The sequence below is a fragment of the Hemicordylus capensis genome, chromosome 3 (genome assembly GCF_027244095.1).
Source record: "Hemicordylus capensis ecotype Gifberg chromosome 3, rHemCap1.1.pri, whole genome shotgun sequence".
Taxonomy (NCBI): Eukaryota; Metazoa; Chordata; class Lepidosauria; order Squamata; family Cordylidae; genus Hemicordylus; species Hemicordylus capensis.
Genome location: NC_069659.1, coordinates 214,892,494 through 214,904,909, shown reverse-complemented (window position 1 = coordinate 214,904,909; position 12,416 = coordinate 214,892,494). Strand labels below are relative to the sequence as shown.

The 12,416-nt window shown below is 42.5% G+C and overlaps 2 protein-coding genes across 17 annotated transcripts in view; one reads left to right on the top strand and one right to left on the bottom strand.

Annotated features, from left to right (window-relative positions):
- Positions 1 to 12,416, top strand: part of LOC128350875 (rap1 GTPase-GDP dissociation stimulator 1-like) — a 158,275-nt gene that overhangs the window by 126,327 nt on the left and 19,532 nt on the right. For 12 of the 16 annotated variants that reach the window (XM_053309716.1, XM_053309705.1, XM_053309700.1 and 9 more), the window contains 4 exons: positions 160 to 285; positions 3,193 to 3,336; positions 9,953 to 10,084; positions 12,236 to 12,370. In XM_053309716.1, the coding sequence (XP_053165691.1) occupies positions 160 to 285; positions 3,193 to 3,336; positions 9,953 to 10,084; positions 12,236 to 12,370 (537 nt within the window). The remainder of the gene's footprint in view (positions 1 to 159; positions 286 to 3,192; positions 3,337 to 9,952; positions 10,085 to 12,235; positions 12,371 to 12,416) is intronic. The other 4 variants (XM_053309715.1, XM_053309712.1, XM_053309710.1 and 1 more) reach the window with 3 other exon arrangements.
- SH2D4B (SH2 domain containing 4B) overlaps positions 1 to 12,416 on the bottom strand; it is a 312,315-nt gene that overhangs the window by 295,782 nt on the left and 4,117 nt on the right. The gene's annotated exons all lie outside the window — the stretch shown is intronic.

Sequence of the window (12,416 nt, the reverse complement as noted above, 5' to 3'; positions counted from 1 at the left end):
TCCTTCCCGCAGAGCAGGAGCCTCTTGGCAATACAGCAAACTTTCAGAAAAGTACCCAGAATCAAAGCAGCAATTTCTCAGCTCACATCAGATAGGAATTATGTTTTCCATCATTTGTATTTAATCAAGTAATTCATACAAATCTGATGTTTTATGCAGACACAGCTAAAGATGCCCTCAGCAAGACCAGAATAGCAGAACATTTGGTACATCAGCTGCGGAAGGCAAACCACCACGAGAAGGTCGAAATTATCCTGGAGGTTCTACAGACTCTAGCAGAGAATGGTAAGAATTGTGACTGTGTCCAGGTGGCCTGTGATGGTTTCCCTTGTACCCACGTGTTATCCAGGTTGTAACATGTAGATACAAGTGAAACCACCATGCTGAAGCAAAGAGAAAAGAAACAAAGAATTCTCTTCTAAAAGCATACTTTAAGCAGATATTTTTAGAGCTCTGTCACTAGAAGTATAAGAGCAATTCTTGCTTTCTTTTTAATTCAGCTATTTCTAGAAAATTCAGTTCACCATCTGAAAAGTCAATAACTGCATTTAGTAGCAATCCTACGATGAGTAGGAAAGCTAGAAGCCAGTTTTGTCATTTTGGAAACCTGAGTAGTTTGTGTGGGTGGTGTATGCAAGAACCACCACCCCCAGAGCAGCCCAAATGTCTTCCCCATGTTAAATCAATGTGAATTTGGGGGCTGGTTCACACATTACACTGGGAAAACATGATGGAGCTAATAACCAATAAGGGATTTCCATAAAAGGTCTAAATGTTTTGCACACGAGCCTTAAAAACACATTTTTGAACCACAGCTGCTATGTATACCACATGTATAATGTGATTACTTGAAGAAAAAGAAATGGTAATGTAAAGCAGCAATGGAGTAGGAGATAATGTAGGGATGCAAAAAGAACAAGTACTCAAGGGGCTGTCATCTTTCTTTGGATGTCTGGTCCATAAAATGTTTTAAAAGCTCCAAAAGCTTCTGTTTTGATAAGATCATAGTAGACATCAGTGGTCGATTAATGCAGCATGGTCAACTTCAATTAACAAAATTAAGATTAATGCAATAAGTTAAGGGAAATGTCATGGTTATTCATATCTGTAATTTGAACGATTTCTCTTCCACCCATTCATTTTTCCTTCTATAATTAAAAGGAACATGATGTTCTGATTCTAATGAACAGTCTGCTTTTGATTTTTTTTAAAAGTCTCTCTCACAGGGCCAAACTACGTGTTCTATTAAATATGTAGTTTGACCTTGGATTCCCCCATTCCCGCCTTTAAAAAAAAAAAAAAAAAAGCAGCTATGGGGCAGGTGAGATAATCCAGTACAGGATCTCAGAGTGGGGAGGGGGACTTTTAACTCTTTGCTCCTACCATGGTCATAATCCAGATTGCCCCGCACAGGTATTTGCACAAAAGGAAAGCTCCTAGAGGCATCAATTAAGTATGCAAGGATCAAATTAAGCATTTAACAGAACCTGCGATTTGTCTTTAGAATCCTTGATGAACACGATTTATTTTATTTTTTTAAAAAAAGATAAACTATAGTTATAAAACCTGTGTGTCAACATAGCTCCCTTTCATTCACACTCACTCACTCACACACATTTCTGTATTATGTAATATCACACATCAGTAGTCACCCTGTGAATACTGTTAGGGCCTGAGCCTGCAGTGAGTTTTGAATTGACAACCTACCACCCCTCTTCTCTCACCAATAGAGGGAACTGTAGGGAGATGAGCCACACCAGCAAGGCAGACACTTCCTCAATAGGCCAGATTGAATCATGTGATACTCCCCCTGAGACTTCTGGATGAAGGTTGCTGACTGGTCTCTGCAACTAAGAGACTCTGCTCTTCCTGGCTATGGATCACTTTCACAGTGCTGTCTCTCAGCCATGCCCAACCTCCAGACTAACAGAGGCAAGGCTTGACAGTACCAGAACCACATGGGCAGGGTCAATCGCACCTTTCTCACTCAACTATCACCCAGTTGGAGCAAAAGCAGTGATCAGGTGGAAATGATATATGCATTTGACTCCATCTACTTGGCTCCAACATTCACACAGAGACCACAACCATGTGAGATCACACTACAGGGAAGCAGATCTCACAACATTGTAGGTAGTTATTAAGTGGGTCACATTCTGTTGCTTAATAGTGAAGTGGTAACTCCAGCAAAATGAGTAATAAAATGCAACAAACACTGTCTAAAACTGCAAAGGAAAATCTGCGGCTTGAGGTAGACCACTTTACTCTGCCTAATGCTAGAGCTGGTTCTGTGGTCCACATCTCTGAACAGCACAAAGCTACAGATTCTTCTCAGAGGTGTTCCTTGAATAAAGCAATAGTCTATATGAGAAAAATTACTCCAAGTAATTCCACTGAAATTTAAAGCTGTTAATTTCAATGGAATTATGTTAAGTAATTTTCCTCATCCTGTCAGCCACTTTTTAAAAAAAGCAAAACTCTGAAACTACCTGCAGTGTTGCCCTTCTGAGCTGAAAGGATCACCTTTTGTCCCAAATCCTTTCACATATATTAGTTGCTGCTCCTAACACTTCACAACTCTTTTAGTTGGCTAATAGGTTCAATGTGTAGGTTTTCCAAGCAGCACGGGTGTCTCTTCTCTGTGGCTGCATCCCACAATACACCAGTAATGTAGGAGGTGAAAATCCTACCTGTGCTACAGATATGACCTTCATCTCATACATTACATGGGCACAATAGGATGCAAGATCTCTTCTGATTTAATAGCCAGTCTTTCTAGCCAGAGCACTCTGAGAATTGGTTCTGTGAGGGGAATTAGAGATCTGCAACCGGGTTCTCAGCACTAATACCAAGCTACAATTCCCAGGATTGTTTGAGAAAAGCCATGGCAGTTATACACATATAAAGCTTATACAACTTTATAGCATAGGTGTAGATGTGCCTGATCATGTGGAAGGGGTTGATTACATGGGCATTCCTACACCAGAGAATCCCCAGCTTTGTCATCAGAAACCACATGATCTGTTGCATGATCCGCCTTTCCCGCCAGAACGACTCATTTCATATGTTAACCAGAATGCTGTGGAATCAAATGCAAATCATAGCGAGGGAAAGAGCCGTTCACCTATTTAATCTACTTACCAAGTCCCAGCAAGAAAACTCCAACATGTATGTTTATGATGTCCTCTGCAGATGTCCTGAAATTGCAGTTGGCAGAAGCTGGTATTCAGGATGCTGTGGCAGAGCTTCTGCTGAGGCTCCAGGATAGCTCCCAGCCAGAAGACATGTGTAGCTTGAAGGCTGCATCAGATCTAATTGTGTCACTACTTCTTGGAGGTAAGAATAAGGGCCAAACTACATGAGACATTAAATGTGTCAGCCTGTGGTTGCAGCCTTAAGCTTACTTGTGAGGAACAACTGCACCGAGCCATGATCCAAACTGGTTAAAGATTATTGCATGAATAAACATATAAGTCTCTCCTATTAAGTCAAACCAATCATCCATCTAGCTCAATTCTGTCTACCCTGGCTGGCAGCATTCCCTGAGGGAGGGTCTTTCCCAGATCTGTTCTTTGCCATTGTTTTTGCCAAGCATGTCAGGGACTCAATTCAGGCTCTTTGTATGTAAAGCATGTGTTCTACTCCTAAGCTGTGGCCTTGCCCCCACCCCACCCCACCCCCAGTCAGACTTTGCTAGTTTGACGCATCTCCAGGTTAATCCTTATATTTTTATGCCTTTTCTTCAAGGAGTTCTGGTCATCATGCATGGGGTTATCCCATTTTATCCTCACAACCCACCTACGAGTTAGACTTGGCTATATTGATTCTCTCAAGGGCACCCAAAAACGGATGTCTAAATGGATATGTAATTTAATAGTGTGCCATTGAACTTTAAATCCAAGTCTCCCCATTCCAGATCAAACAGTGAGGCTGTTAACACAAGCAGCCCTACCCAGGCTTGGGCAGAAGTGTGAAGTGCTGGGACTGAGGCCAATCCCGGCACTGCCTCACAAGTTACCCTGGGAATTTAACCTCATCTTTTACCCAGGTACATGGTCTTGGGTATGCTGGGGCTGCATGCAGCCTGAGCAGACACCAAGCTGGGCACCTAGAGTGCCCAACTCATGGGGAAATACCTCAATGCACTGCACTCATCACACAGTGCATTGTGGGATATCTGGAGGCCGGGATGCATTTTCCTGGCCTCCAGAATGCCCTGCAGCTCACAGCAGTGCTAGTCATGTGAGCACATGAGCCACCCAGCTGGGATCGGCCTTGGATCATCTGGCGGGAAAGGAAGGTGCTATCCTGCCTTCCCCCTGCCCGTCCTCCCCAACCCAACCCAGCAAAAGGTCGTGTGAACAGCTTTAGTCTGTTTTCTATACCACATCATCTGAGAAAGACAAATAAAATATGCTGGGCCAAATGTGGATCCAGTTTTATATTATGACAATACACAGTACGCAATCCTAAACACTCTTATTTGATAATAAGACCCATTAAAATCAGTGATACTTACTTCCAAGTAAATATGCATAGGCTCAAGCAACATAGCTGTTTTCTCTTCTGCCTGTATGCAGATGTGGCCACAAGCACAGATGCCCTTGCTCTCATTTTGCCCCTGAAATCCTATGCAAGATGGTATTCCCATTTCTCATGCTAGCCAATTTACCAGTGCACCACTGGCAATATGACAACCCAGCCTTGAGATATTAACACTGGAGGAAGAAAGACAGCAGAAGACACACATCAGGAAGCACCCAGCTAAGCAGGACTGACACGATCACAGTCCTACTTACATTAATAACTCATCCAGCCCCATTAGAAAGTGCTGCATGCAAGACAAAAGACCCAGCTAGACAAGTTAATGATGCTTCAAGGTTTCTGTGGATCTCATATAGCTTCCTTCATTTGAAGATATTGCTCATATAACATTGTTTCATGCATCCCATTTTCCAGTGTGGTACAAAATCTTCAGGTAGGCTTAGGAGAAGAGAGTGCTAGTGACTTATTGTGCCTTTTGTAGTGAACTGATTGTTTACAAATGCATAGATTGAATAGATGGGAAGCAGGCAGCCATGCAAACAGCAGTAATCCCAGGCACCATCAGTGTAGGGTTTTTTAAAATATATTCTAGGAACTGCTCCGGTCAGCCACAAACCTCCTAGCAACCTTCTCCTGAAAGCTCCAAATGTAACAAAATTGTTTGTTTAGCCCATGCTCAGGCAAGTAGAATATGACAGACACTCCAGTGGTTTGGAGTAGCCATTGCCATCAAAGGGCATTAATCCTTTATCCACCATCAAGTGCCAGGCTGCTCAAAAACCTAAGAAGAAAGGACCACTAGACATAATCGAGGAGCATATTTGCAACAGTATAATTATGGAGGAAGCAAGGGCGAGTTTATGCAATTCTAGGTTGTGTTAACAGAGGCTTAGTGCCCAGATCATGAGAAGTAATTACTCCATTCTGTTCTGAAGGAGATGCTGGGTGGACTTAATCTATCACCCAGAGCACCCATTTATCCTTGCTTCATCATAGGGGCAGCCCTTCTCATCCCTATTCCGCTTCACACTACTTGCCAAAGCCAGAAGGGAAATGATTTCTACTGGGGCATATAGAGGCTTTGACCATCCTGATCCATGTTCAGTGGATCTCAACTGGCTGGTCATGAAAGTAATGGATGTATGCGGCTTTAAGTCCAGTGGTACTTGTGTGCAATGCTTGCCTGTACAATTGTAAACATTGCATTACAAAAGGCCTCACAAGTCTCCTACTTTTACCTCACAAAGAAACTTGGCCTGTTTTAAAAAAAACTGACCCTTGAATGTTCTACAGCTTACAGAAGTGGAAACGGGTGTGTAATGTGACCATAAACTCTGTTTTCTGGAAGTCTTGAAATGACACACAAGAAGACTCAAAGGACAGCCTGGCTATGCCCTCTTGTATTTAAGCTTAGCATCAGTGGGTTAAAGGTTACTGGTCTAACAAAAATATGTTCTCAAAAGAAAGGATTTCGTTTGTGTTTCATATTGTTTTGTCTAACTAGATTGAGAGGAGCCTTGAAGTCTGTTCCAAATATAAACACTGGGGAATTGCTGTTAATTTTTTCTATGGTTATGAAATGATGGTAATTACTATAAACAGCAGTTCATGTAAAACAGGCATCCTCTTATTTATCCAGTTTATCCAGTTGTTCACTTAACATTTTGCAGCAGCAAGGTGGAGTGGGAGTACAGTTGGCAACACATCACTGTAAGGGATTATTATTATTATTATTTTGCCGGGGGTGGTATTCTAATTGACCCACAAGAGCAAAAGAAAAGCCCTGCTTGATCAGCATCCTGTTTCCCACAGTGGCCAGATAGATACCCCTGGGAAGCCCACAAGCAGCAATACACCATTGCAGCCCACCAGGTTCCTTCTTAGCAATCCACTTTGAGGCTTCAGCCACCCTCCCACATTTGCCTCCACACATCTACATAACATATGGAGGGGGAAGACTGTCTGCATCTGTAACTATGAAATACAAAAGTATTTAAGCCTTCCTCATCCCATTGGTTTCGTTCCCACCTCTGCAAAAGATCATGACTTGCATTTCAGGGTTCTAGGAACATCTGTTGACCATCAGTGGCTATTCAAGTACTGTACTATAAGATATTCCCTTCAGGGGATAGGGCAGCTCTGGGAAGAGCACCTGCATGCTTGCATGAAGGAAGTTCCAAGTTCCCTCCCTGGCATCTCCAAGTTAGGGCTAAGAGAGACTGCAGCCTGCAGCCTTGAAGAAGCTGCTGCCAGTCTGTGTAGACGATACTGAGCTAGATGGACCAAGGGTCTGACTCGGTATACGGCAGCTTCCCGTGTTCCTATATTAAAAGTATCTTTAGCTATCAAGATGTACAAAAGCCTAAAGCAGGGGCGCACAATTTTGGCCCTCCAGCTGTTGATGGACTACAGCTGCCATCATCCCTGACAGCTGCCATCATCCCACAGCCAGCGTGGTGTAGTGGTTAGAGTGCTGAACTAGGACTGGGGAGACTCGAGTTCAAATCACCATTCAGCCATGAAACTAGCTGGGTGACTCTGGGCCAGTCACTTCTCTCTCAGCCTCACCTACTTCACATGGTTGTTGTGAGGAGAAACTCGAGTATGTAGTACACCGCTCTGGGCTCCTTGGAGGAAGAGTGGGATATAAAATGTAGTAATAATAAATAATAATAATAATAATCTGTCTGACTGTGTAAACAAGAAATAATAATAATAATAATTAATAATAAGCAGATGAAGTGATGCAACACTTATTAACTAACAAACAGCTTCCAGTTGAACAGAAAGGAAATTGCCCAAACACCAGAGGCACAAAAGACCAGCTGCTGATTGACAAAATGATTTTAGAAAACTGCAAGAGAAGAAAAACAAATCTAAGTGTTGAATGTATTGACTACAAGAAAGCCTTCGATTCATTGCCTCACACATGGATACCAAAATGTTTAGAAACAACTGGTGTCAGCAAAAACATTCAGATATTTATTTAAAAAGCAATGAGCATGTGGAGTACACAGTTAACAGTCAATGGCGAGGCACTTGGACAGGTTAGCATTAGAAGAGGCATTTTCCAAGGGGACTCACTATCCCCTCTGTTGTTTGTAATCGCCATGACCCCACTTTCACAAACACTAAACAAAACAGGCCTCGGATACCAAACATCTAAAACATCCAGTAAAATCAACCATCTGCTGTACATGGACGATCTGAAGTTGTATGGAAAGTCCCAGTCAGAAATCGAATCACTGCTAAACACTGTCCGTATATTCAGTAGCGATATAGCAATGGAGTTTGGACTAGACAAGTGTGCTGCATTAATAATGAACAGAGGGAAAATAACAAAAACAGAAGGAATAGAACTGCCCAATGGAAGCAACATCAAGAACCTGGAAGAGAAAGAACCTTACAAATACTTGGGCATTCTCCTGGCTGATAACATTGCACACACTGAAGTTAAAAGAAAAATTGGAAGTGAATACATCAGGAGAGTTAGAAAAATCCTCAAGTCCAAACTCAATGGCGGGAACACCATACAAGCCATAAACACCTGGGCTATACCTGTTATCATACACTGCAGGAATAATAGACTGGACACAGGCAGAGCTAGAGATGCTGGATCGTAAGACCAGGAAAATCATGACCATCAATCATGCTCTGCACCCCCGCAGTGATGTCGATAGGCTATACCTCCCTCGCAGCTCAGGTGGAAGAAGAATGCTGCAAGTCCATCAAACAGTAGAGGAGGAGAAAAGAGGCCTTGAAGAATATATAAGGGACAGTGAAGAAGATGCACTTCAAATGGTCAGGAATGCGAAACTATTCAACACCAATGAAACAAAGCAGGCCTACAAGAAAGAACAAGTCAAGAACCGAGCAGAAAAATGGAAAAATAAGCCCCTGCATGGTCAATATTTACACAATATAAGTGGAAAATCAGACATCACCAAGACCTGGCAATGGCTTAAGAACGGCAACTTGAAGAAAGAAACAGAGGGTTTAATACTGGCTGCGCAAGAACAGGCACTAAGAACAAATGCAATAAGAGCAAAAGTTGAAAAATCCATCACAAACAGCAAGTGCCGCCTTTGTAAAGAAGCAGATGAAACAGTGGACCACCTGATCAGCTGTTGTAAGAAGATCGCACAGACTGACTACAAAGAAAGGCATGACAAGGTAGCAGGGATGATACACTGGAACATCTCCCAAAAATACAAGCTACCTGTAGCCAAAAATTGGTGGGACCATAAAATTGAAAAAGTTGAAGAAAATGAAGATGTAAAAATATTATGGGACTTCCGACTACAAACAGACAAACATCTGCCACACAATACACCAGATATAACAGTAGTCGAGAAGAAAGAAAAACAAGTCAAAATAATCGAAATAGCAATACCAGGGGATAGCAGAATAGAAGAAAAAGAAATAGAAAAAATCACCAGATACAAAGATCTACAAATTGAAATTGAAAGGCTGTGGCAGAAGAAGACCAAAATAATCCCAGTGGTCATTGGCGCCCTGGGTGCAGTTCCAAAAGACCTTGAAGAGCACCTCAACACCCTAGGGGCCACAGAAATCACCATCAGCCAATTACAAAAAGCAGCTTTACTGGGAACAGCCTATATTCTGCGACGATATCTATAACCATTGACAATAAAATTCAGCCATCCCAGGTCCTTGGGAAGGACTCGATGTCTGGATAAAACAAACCAGTCAATAACACCTGTCTGACTGTGTAAACAAGAAATAATAAATAATAGCAGCTTTACTGGGAACAGCCTATATTCTGCGATGATATCTATAACAATTGACAATAAAATTCTGGCATCCCAGGTCCTTGGGAAGGACTCGCTGTCTGGATAAAACAAACCAGTCAATAACACCTGTCTGACTGTGTAAACAAGAAATAAATAATAGAAATATAAAAAATCACCAAATACAAAGATCTACAAAGTGAAATTGAAAGGCTGTGGCAGAAAAAGACCAAAGTAATCCCAGTGGTAATTGGCGCACTAGGTGCAGTTCCAAAAGACCTTGAAGAGCACCTCAACACCACAGGGGCCACAGAAATCACCATCAGCCAATTACAAAAAGCAACTTTACTGGGAACAGCCTATATTCTGCAACGATATCTATAACAGCAACAACATTGACAATAAAATTCAGCCATCCCAGGTCCTTGGGAAGGACTCGATGTCTGGATAAAACAAACCAGTCAATAACACCTGTCTGACTGTAAATTAATAATATAATAATATAGACAACTGTGGCCAGGGTGATGGGAATTGTAGTCCAACAGCAGCTGGAGGGCTGAAGTTGTGCACCGCTGACCTAAAGAGACACTATAGCAAAAAAGGCCACAACACTATTATGAATCTCTCTCTCTCTTTCTTCATTCTTTGTACTACAGATGAGTCCATGCAGCAGCTGTTTGCAGATGGGCATGGTGTGATCTACCAGAGTGTTGGTACATGGCTTGCCTCCAAGCACACCCAACTGCAGCTGACAGGGGCTCTGGCCATTGCTAACTTTGCCAGAAATGGTAAGGATGCCTACTCACTTTCATACCCTTGACAAAGCCTGTGATGGAATCTAAAAGCGCTTGCTTGAAATTAAGTTCAATTAAAAACACAGGAAATTGCAAGCAAGTTGTTTGAGCTGGAGGGATTTAGTACCTTGTATGTGCCATTTGTTTGTACAGCCTGGCTACGTGAAAATAGATTTCATGGTTCTCCCCCAGCCCCACCACCAGTTCTTTTCCCCATCCAAATGCAATTTAAAAATAAAAATAAAAAAATTATGGACGTTTCCACCAACTGGAGCTCTCCATAAGGATGCATCATCTAGAATATTGGTCTCTGAAGTGTGTGGGCCTCTACAACAGGCGTGGGCATTTGCCATGGAAGGAATGAGTTCTGCCCAGCCTTTTTCAGATTTTTTTACAGTCTGCCTCAAAGTCATGGGGTTTTTGTTTGTTTAGTTTTGAGGTACAGAACAAGGGGCTAAAGAAACAAAGAATCTTGTGGCACCTTGAGGACTAACACATTTCTTGTGGCTCAAGGAGCAGAGCCATAACACCAGTACCATGTTGAGATCACAAGATGACAAACCGGGCATGGTGATATATTTCTTCTGCATGCTCTGCATGCTCCATCACAAGTCAACCCCAACTCACCATACCCAGTATAGGGTTTGTGTGTTTTTCATAATTGATTTAAATGTCTTCCTGACAGAGTGTTCAGAAGTCTACTGCACCACTTCAGAATCTGTAACAATGGGCCAGTTCAAATGATACTTTTAAATGTGCAATTAGTATATCTGTTTTATTTTTATACCCACCTGGAAAACAAATTCAGATGAATAGGCCAATGTGGGTAGGGTGAATGATCCTATCCTGGACTCTGTTGTGTTTGCAAGTCGAACTCCATGGCTGGTGGGCAGGGGGAGCATTCTGGACAATAATCTAACCCCATGATAGTGACTCACACACATTTTCAATCCTACATTATATCTCGTATTTAAATCCTAGGTAGAAAATGTCTGTCTTTCAATGTGGATGATCATTTGTACACATATAGAGGAATCTAATCAAATGTTGAAAGTATTGTCTGAAGTGGCCCAATGTCATTTTATAGCACTCTGTGAAAATTGGTAAACTAAAAGATTCCATAGCAGCGATTAGATTTTGTGTTATAAGCAGAGCCTCTACTACACTATACAGTGGTTGCCATAGAGATCCTTAGATCTGGTTCACACACCTTTCTCCATTCTGCAGAAAACCTTCAGGGAACTAACGCCCTTACAAGAGGGCCTTATAACTCACATATAAAGGCATTTGTTTCCTCCTTGTCCTCACCCCTCCAAAAATAAGAAATGAAAAAAACTGGAAAATTTGAAAAAATGAAAAAGTGTCTTATAACGTATTTTCTGTCTTTTGGAATGATGCATGAAATACTCTCAAAGGCATGGTTTTAAAATATTGTATGTTTTATGCAAGACAATGGAAAACATAAGATAATCACAATTCCAATCCTGTATACTCCAGAGTTCCATGTAACTCTCAAATCCCAGATGCATTTCATCCCTTGCCTGCCTTGCGAGGGTGCCTTGTCATCTGAACGAGGCATGCACAGGCCTAGGGACCTTCCTGGCTTGTGAGTTGTGCATCTTTCACTGGCCCAGAGGTGGCTTGTTGCCTGTTGCTGCTTGGGGTAACTTGCAACACACTGTCTCACACACTCTGACTGGCCCCACCACCTGGGACAACCCAGCACAGATGCTGCTCTGCCCCAGCAAGCTGACCCACTGCCCGACCTCCTGGAGTGGAAACCAAGCACTGATTGCTACCTTTCCTCTCCTCACTTACCTCTTTGGCAGCACCTCTGTCTGGTGACACTGCTCACTGTAGCAGACAGCAAGCATCTACCTTTGCTAGCCAATCTGTCTCTCTCTTCTTCCACTTTGCCACTGTTCCAGTGTGTGCTCTCACTCCTGCCCATGAAATTGTCCACCTTGTCTCCTCCATTGTGGTTACCTTTGGAAAGGTGGAAGGGTGGGCAACACTGAAGCAGAGCTTTGCCTCTTTCACACAGAAGCATCACCACCAAAATCTGGTATTTATATTCTCAGGATCACCTATTCCATTCTTCTGACTTTGCTTTCCCTCTCCTCTCCCATTTCCCACTTGTTCAAGACAGCAACTGTGTCCGAATGGTACAGCTGGGAGTGGTTCATAGGCTTCTGGATCTTTTAGAACAACACGTGGAATGTGGAGACGTCTCTGTTCAACATGCTGCACTTAGTGCTCTCCGAAACCTTGCTATACCAGGTACAACAAAAGCCGCTAGGAAAGCTATCTAACTAGATGGCCGGGG